Genomic DNA, 12822 nt, shown 5'->3' on the forward strand with positions numbered 1-12822 from the left:
TTTGACGTTTTGTGTCCCTAATTTTTGGAACCCCTTCATCATATTCCACAGGTAAGACTCATATTAATGGAATCAGAGTGGTAATTTTGACCCTGGAAGGGCATAGTTTCAAGTCAGTGAGGCTACCTGGTAGCAGCTAAGCTTTGTTTCCATCTCAACACTACAGGTTTTGCCATGGTCTCCCAAGCTTTCCACATCTTTCTCCCTCTCACTGCTTCATAGCCAGGGTTTCTTTTCCTCCTACCTAAATACCTTGGCCCACAACCCAGCTCCCTTCTAGTCTCTCTCTCTCTCTCTCTCTCTCTCTCTCTCTCTCTTTCTTTTGAAAGGCAGAGTGGACAGTGAGAGAGAGAGAGAGACAGAGAGAAAGGTCTTCCTTTGCCATTGGTTCACCCTCCAATGGCCGCACCGCGCTGATCCGAAGGCAGGAGCCAGGTGCTTCTCCTGGTCTCCCATGGGGTGCAGGGCCCAAGCACTTGGGCCATCATCCTCCACTGCACTCCCGGGCCACAGCAGAGAGCTGGCCTGGAAGAGGGGCAACCGGGACAGAATCCGGTGCCCCGACCGGGACTAGAACCTGGTGTGCTGGCACCGCAAGGCAGAGGATTAGCCTGTTGAGCCGCGGTGCGGGCTCTTCTAGTCTCTCTTCTTTGGGACCTCTCTCCATGACTTACGTCTACTCGTGTCCTTCCCTCCCACTCTTTACTACTCTTGCTACAAATACCCTTCTGACAGTCATACAATGACGGGCTTTTTCATTTTCTTTTTATTCTCAAACCACAGGTGAAATAATATTGCACATATCTGCTTTAGGGATGGGAAAACCAAGGCAGGGAAATTTTAAGACTTGCTCTAGGTCACAAAGTCCATGATGATACTGAAACTATTACTTCGTGTCCTCAGACTCTCAAACTAATGCTTGAAGATTGAAGGCAAAAGTGCCGCTGACTTGGGGCCGGTGCTGCGGCACAGTGGGTAAAGCCACCGCCTGTGACATCAGCATCCCATATGGGTACTGGTTCCAGTCCAGCTGCTCCACTTCTAATCCAGCACCCTGCTAATGTGCCTGCGAAAGCAGCAGACGACAGCTCAAGTGCTTAGGCCCCTGCATCCACGTGAGGGACCAGAAAGAAGCTCCTGGCTTTGGCCTGGCCGTTGTGACCACTTGGGGAGTGAACCAGCAAATGGAAAGATCTCTCTCTCTCTCTCTCTCTCTTTTCTTCTCTTTGTAACTCTGCCTTTCAAATAAATAAATAAATCTTGAAAAAAATCTTTAAAAGCAAAGTGCTCTCACTAGAACAGCTCCCCCCCCCCCCTTTCTTTTCTTCCTTCAAAAAAAAAAAGTATTTATTTAATTGAAGGGCAGAGCAACAGAGGGAGAGGAAGACACACATGGATAGAGATTATCTTCCAACCTCTGCTTCACTCCCCAGATGGCTGAAATGGCTGCTGCTGGACCAGGCCACCTGAAGCCAAGAGCCAGGAGCTGGGAACTCCAGCTGGGTCTCCCATGAGGGTACCAAGTGCCTGAGTACTTGTGCCATCATCTCTTGCCTCTCAGGGTGCACATCAGCAGGAAACTGGAGTTGGGAGCAGAGCCAGGACTCGAACTCAAGCACTCTGATATGGGATGCAGGTGTCCCATATAGTTTCTTACCACTAGACAAATGCCTGTTCCCTTTTTTGACTTTTTATTGATATATACAGATTTCTACAGGTTTTTTTTTTTTTTGTTGTTGTTTGTTTGTTTGTTTTTACTTGCAGGTTCTCATCAAGGGCTTGGTAAACAGAGAAGCCTGGAAGTAAATAGGGGCAATACTGGACAGGGCCTAGTAGTCAAGATACTGCTTGGGATGCCCACATCCCACATTGGAGTGACTGGGTTTCAGTACCAGCTCCATTCCCAATTCCAGCTTCCTGCTAAGGTGCACCTTCGGAGGCAGCAGGTAGCTGCTCAAGTAGCTGAGTTCCTGCTACCCAATGGGAGGCCTGAACTGAATTCCCAGCACCTGGCTTCAACCTGACCTACGCTTGCAGGCATTTTGGGGAGTGAATGAAAGGATGAGAGATCTCTCTCTGTGTCCATTTTTATCTCTCTTCCTTTCAAACAAATTTTTAAAAGTAGGGCTAACCATTTTGAGACATTAATGATGTCCCCTTGCTGTCTTCTTTTAGATTTATTTATTGATTTCAAAGGCAAAGTGACAGAGAGAGGGGAAGACACAGATCTTTCATCTGCTGGTTCATTCCCCAGATGCCTTCAACAGCCAGAAATGAGCCAGCCCCGAGGACTCCATCCAGGTCTCTCACATGGGTGGCAGGGACCCGAGTATTTGGGCAATCTTCCACTGCCTTCCCAGGTGCACTAGCAGGAAGCCGGATAGGGAGCAGAGCAGCTGAGAGCAAGCCTGCACGATATGGGGCATTACAGACTTTACCTATCGTGCCACAGTATCAGCCCCCTCTCCCAGACTCCTTTCTGAAGCACAGTGGAGAGAAGTGAATTTCCAAAAGCCCTGTGCTCTTCCTTTCCATGATTTCAGAGAAGACTGCAGGGAGCGCAGGCCAGGCTGCCGTCTGGTCGTGTGTAAGGGAAACTGCATGTGATGGTCCACTCCCTGATTCCAAGTCCATGGCCCTGGCATTTTTATTTTTCATGTTTTCTGTGATTTTTAAAAAGTAAAATAGCCTCTTTCCTTAGGCTTACACAGTTACTCTGTAGAGCACACATCTTGTCTATAAAGGAAAAGCCAGAGACTGGATGAAATCTTCTCTCTTGGTCAATTGGTTTATCACCTCATTAACAACTGAGACATTTTTTGTGCAGTAGCCAGAACTGAGAGTAATAAAAGAATGATAAAGCAAGTTCTTGCTAGAAGTACATCTTGTGAAGATATACATATAAAACAAATTTCAAAATGCAACAACAGAACAAAAGAACATGTACAAATAAATCAGCAAAAGCTGATGGGAAAAGGGTTAGAGTTGGGTGGAGTTAGTCAATGAGGACTTTCCGGAAAAGATGAGTTTTGTAGGAAGGGAGGGGCAGGGGTTTGCCAAAAATGATGAGGCCATTTCAGCAACAGCGCATGAGCAAGGGTAGAGAGGAGAGAATGAACCACCTGTAAGTGCCAAACAGTAAAGACTTTAGCTTGTTAAGACTGGAGCATTTATGCTGAAGGGTAAGAAAAAAATAACTCTGAACATGACAAGGGCAGTTCAGGGAGAGCCTTAGAATGGTTAAGAATCAGATTTGCTTTAACAGACAAGAAGGAGCCTTATGGGTTCTTCTTCTTCTTCTTTTTTTTTTAGATTCATTTATGCAGAGATACAGAGAGAGAGAGACAGGGAGAGAGACAGGGAGGGAGGGAAGGAGGGAGAGAGAGAGATCTTCCATCCATTGGTTCACTCTCCAAATGGCCACAATGGACAGGGCTGGGCCAAGCCAAAGCCAGGAGTCAGGAGCTTCTTCCAAGTCTTCCATGTGGGTGGCAGTCCAAGGACTTGAGCCATCTTCTGCTGCCCTCCCAGGCACATTAGCAGGGAGTTGGATGGGAAGTGGAACAGCCAGGACTTGAACCAGTGCCCATATGGGGTGCTGGCACTGCAGACGGCAGCTTAACCTTCTACACCACAGCGCCAGCCCCCTTAAGGGTTCTTGCACAATGAAAATAACATTTTGAGAAGCTGACATACAGATAGATTAGAATACAACAAAAATGGAGAGTTAGAAAAACAGGGAAGCTGCTGCCAAATTCATTAGCAGAAAACAATGCCTAAGTCTCTGTTCCAACACTGGCGAATATTAGCTAGATGAGCTTGGGAAAGTCACTGTATTTCTGTGCACCTGCTGTTACATCTGTAAAGTGGGGATAATGGCGTCCACCTCACAGAGCTGTTGAGATTAAGTGAATTAATGAATGACAAGTGTTTAGTAAGTGATCAATATTCAATTATAATCTAATTATTTTATGTTCCTTAGATTATTGTTATTTTTATGACCCATAAGTGGTCACAGAAATTCATTCATATAACAAAAGCCTTCATTTCATAACTCAGTTTGAAAGGATTGCAGCTTTTCAGACGGTCCTTCTAAAATGTAGGATTCAGAGGACAAGAGGGCAGGCCCAGTGTCCAAAACTGTGCTGCCCACCACAGTAGCCACCAGCCATGGGTGGCAACTGAGCACCTGGAATGTGGCTAGTCAGAACCAAGGAGTGCTTGTAAGTGCAAAATGCACACTGGATCTCAACAATAATATAAAAATTAAGTAATATTCATATTTTTAAAATTGGTTACATGTTGAACTGAAAATATTTTGGGTATGTCAGGGCCGGCGCCGCGGCTCACTAGGCTAATCCTCCGCCTGCGGTGCCAGCACACCGGGTTGTAGTCCCGGTCGGGACACCGGGTTCTGTCCCGGCTGCCCCTCTTCCAGTCCAGCTCTCTGCTGTGGCCCGGGAGTGCAGTGGAGGATGGCCCAAGTGCTTGGGCCCTGGACCCCATGGGAGACCGGGATAAGTACCTGGCTCCTGGCTTCGGATCAGTGCGGTGCGCTGGCCGCGGCAGCCATTGGAGGGTGAACCAACGGCAAAGGAAGACCTTTCTCTCTGTCTCTCTCACTGTCCATTCTGCCTGTCAAAAAAAAATATTTTGGGTATGTCGGGTTAAAAAAGATGTATTATTCCACTGCATTTTTTTCATCATTTTGTGATGTGGCTGCTGGAAAACTTAATACCACTAGTGGTGCACAGCCTACTTCTGTTGGGCAGCATTGGTCCACCACAGCCCTCTGCCTAGAGTTTTGGGGATGAAAGCGTTCTGCCCGAGAAGTTTCTCCAAAGGCACCTAGACTGTGGATAAATCTCTGTGGGGAAGCATCCATCAGAGCTGCCAGAGTGAATAAGGAAGGTGCAGCCAGTACACCACTGAAGAGGCCTCAACTGGTGCAGGGCTTTTTCGTTTAAAAAGGCAGAAACAGCCGGCGCCGCGGCTCACTAGGCTAATCCTCCGCCTTGCGGCGCCGGCACACCGGGTTCTAGTCTCGGTCGGGGCGCCGGATTCTGTCCCGGTTGCCCCTCTTCCAGGCCAGCTCTCTGCTGTGGCCAGGGAGGGCAGTGGAGGATGGCCCAGGTGCTTGGGCCCTGCACCCCATGGGAGACCAGGAAAAGCACCTGGCTCCTGGCTCCTGCCATCGGATCAGCGCGGTGCGCCGGCCGCGGCGGCCATTGGAGGGTGAACCAACGGCAAAGGAAGACCTTTCTCTCTGTCTCTCTCTCTCACTGTCCACTCTGCCTGTCAAAAAAATAAAAAGGCAGAAACAAAGATGAAGGGGGGTGGCAACACTTTATTTTAAACATTAAACTATGGAAACAAAACTGTTGCTAATTTTTGAGATCACTTCCTCAAAGGTCTAAATCGCACTGGAGGTGATAACCTGGATTATTCAAGGTCTTCTGACTAAAAACTTCTTTTTCAAATCATCTCTTGAACTCGCTCCTTAAAACAATAAGAATTAGGGTCAAAGAACTCAAATCAGGGCTTTCCGCTGATCTGGAGTTGGGGTTGTGTTTTGAATTTCTATTTTAACATGTTACCGCGACTGAACTGGCCAGTGGTGCGGGCTTCCACTTCCCAAGGCAGCTCAGGGAGCCCTCACGCCTTCCTCGCCGCTTCTCAAGCGCTTCCGGGTTCCTTGCGGCCCGCAGGCCGCCCCCTCTCCCGAGCCGGGGTGACAGGTGCAGCGCCGCCGGAAGCCGCCTCTGGCCCTCCTGCGCGGGCGGCCACGCCCTCGCCACCCCGCCCCCCGCCCCGGTGCGCGCGCGCACTCCACGGGGGCGCGCCCGGCCGCCGCCGGCGGGGCCGCGCACGCAGCTGCCGCCGCCGCCGCCTCCCTCTCTCCCTCCCTCCCTCCCTCCTTGCGGGCCCTCCTCCCCTTCCCTCCCCTCCGCCCCCTTCCCCGTAGGCAGCCCGCCCGCCCGCCCGCCCGCCGGCCCGCCCGCACGGCCTCCCTCCCGGCCCCTAGCGCTCCGGCTGGGTCTGTCCCCCGCCCCCAGGCTCCCCAGTGGCGCTCCTCCGGCGGTCGCCCGCGCTCGGTGGATGTGGCTGGCAGCCGCCGCCCCCTCCGTCGCTCGCCGCCTGCTCTTCCTCGGCCCTCCGCCTCCTCCCCTCCTCCTTCTCCTCCTCAGCCGCTCCTCTCGCCGCCGCCGCCGCCTCCACAGCCTGGGCCTCGCCGCGATGCCGGAGAAGAGGCCCTTCGAGCGGCTGCCTGCCGATGTCTCCCCTATCAACTACAGCCTTTGCCTCAAGCCCGACTTGCTGGACTTCACCTTCGAGGGCAAGCTGGAGGCCGCCGCCCAGGTACGGCGACCCTCGGGCGCCGGGGGCGAGCAGTTAGGCCGCGCCTGCGGGCTGGACCTGGGGCCCGGCGGGGAGGGCGGGCGGGCCTCGGAGCCGTGGGTCCGCGGGGCTGGGGCTGGGGGGCCGGCTCGGGGGACGGACGCGCCCCTCCGGGCGGCCGCGGGGCGCCAGGGCCGGCGTGCTCTGCCTGCTCGGCTGGGGCTGGGCCCGGGGCCGCGCTGCGGAGCGGACGGGCCCAGGCGAGCACACCTGTGTGGAGCTCCCCCCACCCCTGGCCCTGCGGGGCTTGGTAGTGCCCGGGGAGAGGCCGGAGGGGTCGTGGCAGCCCCCGCTCCGTCTCAGTCTCCCGCTCAGTTCTTTTCTTTGGTTCTCCCTACACCCGACGGGGATCGATTGAAAGGGGCGGTCATCTGCGAGGCCGGCCGCCGCGCTGGAGCGAGGAGGGGAGCTTCTAGAAAGGGTGTGTGTGTGGGGGGGGGAGAGGGTGAGAACGAGAATGTTAATCCCAGGCAGCCTTGCCGAGTTCTCTCCGCCTGCTCCGGCTCGGGGGCTGGGTTTCCGAGATGATCAGCCCCCTCCCCCTCCCCCTGAAGTGACAGTGCAGCAGTGACTTTGTTCTCTCCTAACCTCCGGAGAAGCTGCGGGAGGATCCCGTGTCCGCTCTTGCCCCTGTCTTCCCAGCTTTGCCACCTTCCAGGCGGGCGGATTTATTGCTAGAGTGCTGGCTGTTGCTTAGCCGTGCCCTCCGCTGAAAGAAGCTGCATTAGTTTTTGCATACCGCGGGTGAAAATCTTCCATTACTCTTCATTGCAATTTTTGGTGATTCATACTCCCCCCCCTCCTCCCACAGCATTATCTGTAGTATTGTTTGATTTTTGGAGACCGTTCGGTATAGATGCCCTACAAAGATCCTGAACAATAGACATTTATGATACCATGTTACAGGACGGGTTATATGAAGTCCCTAAGGAAAAATGGGAGTTGCTTAATAGTTATCTGTGAAAAGAATGGTGTATATTTTGTTTCAAGCTTAAAAAAAAAAAAAAAAAACACCAGACCGTATGTAGCAACGAAATGAAAGAAATGTAGACTAGTACTCCCAACGAATTGCAAGTGGGAAGTTGCCTTTAGTGCCAAGAAGGTTTGATAGTTACATTGAAAATGTATCTAAAAGTACAGAATTAAAAGGTATATGGTCAGATTCAGGGTGCTGTTGTGACGGCCTGAGGGCTTCAGGGTCTGGCTGCTTCCAGGCGGAATTCAGCCCTGGGAGAGTCAGTTGACTTAAAATTTTTCCATTAAGAATGTGAATCAGAATGAGTGCCTCTTGGGTCTAAATTAGGATTTGAGTGAGTTCTTGGGAAGACTGCAGTTTAAGCCAAGTCACTAGAGTGTTTGATACATATTGGCAGGGGGCAGATGGGAGGGATTGTAAACAGTGGTGTGTCTTGTGACTTGGCAAACCTTTGGGAAGAGGGAACTAGCAATGGATGAGTTCGCATTATGTGAAAAGACTAACATTTAAAAAGTCATTTGTGTTTTGCTCCCCGGGTTGGCATCATGAGTTGATAGTTTGGGGAGGCATACATGTTTAGGAAAAAAGTTTCAGAAGAAAAGGATTCAGATTTTTAAAATGGTTATTGAGAAGTGAGTTTTATTGAAGTGTTAGAACAAACAGCAGTGCTTCTCCTTACCCCTTTTCTAGTTTTCCCAAGATGTGAGGAGTACCGGGTATGTGCCATTGAGGCAGCACTGATAAGATATTCATTAGGTATTAGCAGGGACTTGCTAATGTGATACAAGGAAATAAAAGGATCTTTTGAGTAATAAGAATTTTTTGAAGCATTTTTTTTTCAGATTAGGTGGCAACACAAAGAGAGCGTGGTAATGAATTTTGGTGGATTTGACTGCAGAGTGATTGGACCCTTTAACTATACCCATTGACACCTTTGGGAATACAAAAGAGGGGTCAACATTAGAAAGGAGTACCTGGAAACTTAGGGATGTTTTTGAAATCAAACTGAAGCAGTAAGTTTTTAAATGGCGCTGTCAGGTGGTATCTTGTGGAACTGTGAGGATAATGACAAAACATCTCTCTGGAAACCTAGATTTATAACTGATGATGGGTCAGTTTCCCAACAGTTGGGATCACATTGCACAAAGTATTCAAGTTGTTATGTTGCTTTAGTTGCAAAATTTTATGATAAGACCAGAGTATTTGTACAGGTTATATATTAGAAACTTAGTGGATTTTTAACCTGGCCTGGGGTGTGGACTCCAGGGGAAGGTGAAGAAATTAGAGTGTGTGCAGTGATTTAACAATTAGTTGTCTTCCATGTAGGTGAGTATAGTCCAATCCGGTAGGTTTTGAAACTGTCATTATGAGCCTAGAGAAATTTATCCAGGCTTCTTTGATTTCTTTCATTCTTTTTTTTTTTTTTGACAGGCAGAGTGGACAGTGAGAGAGATAGAGATGGAGAGAAAGGTCTTCCTTTGCCATTGGTTCACCCTCCAATGGCCGCCACGCTGCAGCCGGCGCACAGCGCTGATCCGAAGGCAGGAGCCAGGTGCTTATCCTGGTCTCCCATGGAGATGGGAGTGCAGGGCCCAAGGACTTGGGCCATCCTCTACTGCCATCTGGGCCACAGCAGAGAGCTGGCCTGGAAGAGGGGCAGCCGGGACAGAATCCAGCGCCCCGACTGGGACTAGAACCTGGTGTGCCGGCGCCGCTAGGCGGAGGATTAGCCTATTGAGCCGTGGCGCCAGCCATAGGCTTCTTTGATTTCATTCCCTCTTCCCTCTCTTTGCATTAGCTCTTTGAGAGCAATGGAGTTTTATAGTTATTGCAAATTTTGACTCTCTTTGTAGATAATTTTAAAAAGTATTGGAAGGTTTATGTGAGTGTTGCTACAATTCTGATTGTGTATGGTGGTTGGTACAGTAATTGGGTTTCCTGTCATGGAAAGATTTTACCTGTGCCAGAGAAATGAACTTCGTTCTTCGAGGTCAGAAGTCAGGATAGACTAGCCAATCCCTAGCCTCCATCAACAGAGTACTCGCGTTGGAGATGACTAAATTGGCACTGATAATCAGAGAGTTACAGATATAGTTGTTTGTTTGGCAGGCTAGAAACTTGGCATCTAAATGGATGTTATTGTTAACCCTGAGTTACAAATTTTTCTGCCCAAATTTCGCATACTTTCTATGCAGTCATTTTGGCCATTTTTATTCCTTTCAAGTAAATGGTAGGATTGTATGTCAGTGTTGTGCTAGAGCACTAAATGGTCTTAAGAAATTAAATTTAAAAGATTAGTGATAAGGAACTGAATTTATTCAGATTTTCTGTTCTGCTTTTTGAAATTTTGAGAAAAGATGTAAAAGAAACAGTTTTAGTTGTTAACCTTTATCTACTTGTCATCTGGCAGTGAATTCTGCAGGGAGTTTTCCAGATAACTAGAGTTTACCCTTTGAGGCACTTAGACTTTAAAAAACAGACTGATTTGAATGGAAATATTCCTACAGTATATTATGTTTTGATCTTTGTAGTTCCTCATAAGGTGAGGTTGTTTGTTTTCAAATTTCTTCTAGGTATCTGTAATTGATGCTGAAATACTTATAACCATAGAAGTTATCTCAGACTATGTACAATAATTTATTAGTTTCGAATCTGTTCTTTGAAAGTTCTGTTTGTTTTCCTTACTTAAGGTTTTCTTGCTACTTATTGTGCCTTGTCACTGCCTGTTGTGCCGTTTTCCCCCTCTTTTATTCTACTGGTCTTGATCTAAAGAGGTCTAAGTGACCAGATAAAAATACATTTCTGAGATGAGAGTCTGATGGGTTCTCTTCTGAGTAGAGTGTATAAGCTTTATTATGGACTTCATATCATCTAGTCTTGCTTTTTATCCAGGCCTTTTTTTTTTTTTTTTAACTTCCTGGTTCTAGATAATTGATATTGCTAAAACAACCTGTATAAATGTGGTCTTGTGTAGTAAATTATCTGTGAAGCTACTTTGAACTTTGCCACCTAAATGAGCCTGTGCTTAAAATTTAAGTTGTATTGTAATCTATATGGGAGTCAATGGTGAAGGACTGAGTCTTCCGATAGCTGTTTTTTTTTTTTTTTCTTTTTTTGACAGGCAGAGTGGACAGTGAGAGAGAGAGAGAGACAGAGAGAAAGGTCTTCCTTTGCTGTTGGTTCACCCTCCAATGGCCGCCACGGCCTGCGTGCTGCGGCCGGCGCATTGCGCTGATCCGAAGGCAGGAGCCAGGTGCTTCTCCGGATCTCCCATGGGGTGCAGGGCCCAAGCACCTGGGCCATCCTCCACTGCACTCCCTGGCCACAGCAGAGAGCTGGCCTGGAAGAGGGGCAACCGGGAAAGAATCCGGCGCCCCGACCGGGACTAGAACCCAGTGTGCCGGCGCCGCAAGGTGGAGGATTATTAGCCTGTTGAGCCGTGGCGCCGGCCTCCGATAGCTGTTATGTTGTTAACTGAGATTACTGTTTTGCAGATTTGTGTGATTTCACTTTGAATATCACACAAGTGTGTGTTCCTGGTTTATTTGATCATTTGTAATCTCTTTAAAACTTTGTTTTCTTGGGAAATATTTCAGAAATAGGAAAATAACCCACCACCCAGATTTTTTTTTTTAAAGATTTATTTATTTCAAAGAGTTACAGGGAGAGGTAGAGACAGAGAAAGGTCTTCCATTTTCTGGTTCACTCTCCAAATGGCCACAATGGCTGGAGCTAAGCTGGTCTGAAGCCAGGAGCCAGAAACTTCCTCCAGGTTTCCCACTTTGGTGCAGAGGCCCAAAGAGTTGGGCCATCCTCCGCTGCTTTCCCAGGTGCATTGGCAGGGAGCTGGCCAGGACTCAAACCAGTGCCCATATGGGATGCTGGTGCTGCAGCCGGAGCTTTAACCCACTGTGCCACAGCACAGGCTCCCACCACCCAAAATTAACAGATATTAATATTTTGCCCCATTTACTTCAGACTGTGTGATGTTTTTTGGGAAATAAAGTGTCACAGATACCAATAAAGCCCATTTTCATATCTTCCCACTTCCATCTTAAGGTAGTTACATATTATTCCCATGTAGTTTTAAATTTTTATTACATATGTAATTAACCATAAACTGTAAATACCAGTGTTTGTATGTAAAATTTTACATCAACAATACTTAAAATTGACCTTCTGCAACTTGTTCTTTTTTTTTTCTTAAGAGTTTTTTTTGTTGTTTTTGTTTTTGTTTTAAAGATGTATTTATTTACTTGAAAGTCAGAGTTACACAGAGAGAGGAGAGGCAGAGAGAAAGAGAGGTCTTCCATCTGCTGGTTCATTCCCCAATTGGCCACAACTGCCAGAGCTACGCCAATCTGAAGCCAGGAGCCAGGAGCTTCTTCCAGGTCTCCCATTCGAATGCAGGGGCCCAAGGAATTGGGTCATCTTCTACTGCTTTCTCAGGCTGTAGCAGAGAGCTGGAGCAGAAGTGGAGCAACCGGGTCTTGAACTGGTGTCCACATGGGATGCTGGCACTTCAGGCAGTGGCTTTACCTGCTGTGCCACAGTGCTTGGCCCTGCAACTTGCTCTTTTCAACATCTCTTTTGTTATAAAATGTGTCTCAATTTGAGTTCACTAATTGTTTGATTTTTGTTGTCTTTAGAAATTATAGCATCATTCCACCAAAGCAATGATTATTTCAAAATTTTACTAATGAAATCACTTATTAGGCCAGGTGATTCAGGCTTCGGGTTGGTTGGTATTTGAAATTATACATAGTGGAGATTTTATTTTACTAAAATCTCCTGACTTTAAATCAGAACAAAGGAAAACCTCTTGAGTCCTGCTATAGTAAATGCAAGATGTATTCTTGAGTGATGTAAAAAGACTCATTCAGGAAAAAATTGTCTCAGATTGTGGCCTCCCTTGCTCATGGGAAGCTTCCATTGTGAAATTCTTACAAGAGTCAAGTTGCCTCTTTAGTGCAACCATTTCTCAGTATCTGGCTCAGTAGAAGTACAGTGTGCAAAGGGTCCAAGAGGACTTCACCCTGGGTGTGAAGCAAGGGAAGGATATGCTACCATGCCATCCTATCATAGCATCACATAGGAAGACTGAAGATGAGCTTGTTACCAACACAGGCTATATGCCAACTAAACAGTTCACTCTTATTTTAAACTTGGAAATCAAAGATTTTAATGCTCATATTCCCTTGAATTATTCCCTGTTTTGTTTGTTTTTTGACAGAATGCAGGTAATGTTTATGAACACGATTGTGTCAGCATATGAGAAACCACATACTGCATCATCAGTCAGGTCAATGCTGTTGTTGAGAAAGTATCAGAAAGAGCAGTGTTGAACTGTATTGTCAGCGCACTTATTTATGATACTGTGGGTATTTAAATTATGCTCTTGGGTATACTGCTCCTATCCAAAATGCTAAATAGTATAGTGTATAGTT

General features: G+C 47.7%; 1 protein-coding gene across 1 annotated transcript in view; it reads left to right on the top strand.

Moving 5' to 3' along the window:
• Positions 1 to 5840: 5840 nt before the first annotated feature.
• Positions 5841 to 12822, top strand: part of NPEPPS (aminopeptidase puromycin sensitive) — a 113156-nt gene continuing 106174 nt past the window's right edge. Inside the window, exon 1 of the mRNA XM_002719328.6 lies at positions 5841 to 6360. Coding sequence (XP_002719374.2) covers positions 6100 to 6360 — 261 coding nt within the window. The 5' untranslated portion in view covers positions 5841 to 6099. The remainder of the gene's footprint in view (positions 6361 to 12822) is intronic.

Source organism: Oryctolagus cuniculus, chromosome 17 (assembly GCF_051225735.1).
Source record: "Oryctolagus cuniculus isolate XC-2025 breed Fujian yellow rabbit chromosome 17, ASM5122573v1, whole genome shotgun sequence".
In the NCBI taxonomy this organism is placed as follows: Eukaryota; Metazoa; Chordata; class Mammalia; order Lagomorpha; family Leporidae; genus Oryctolagus; species Oryctolagus cuniculus.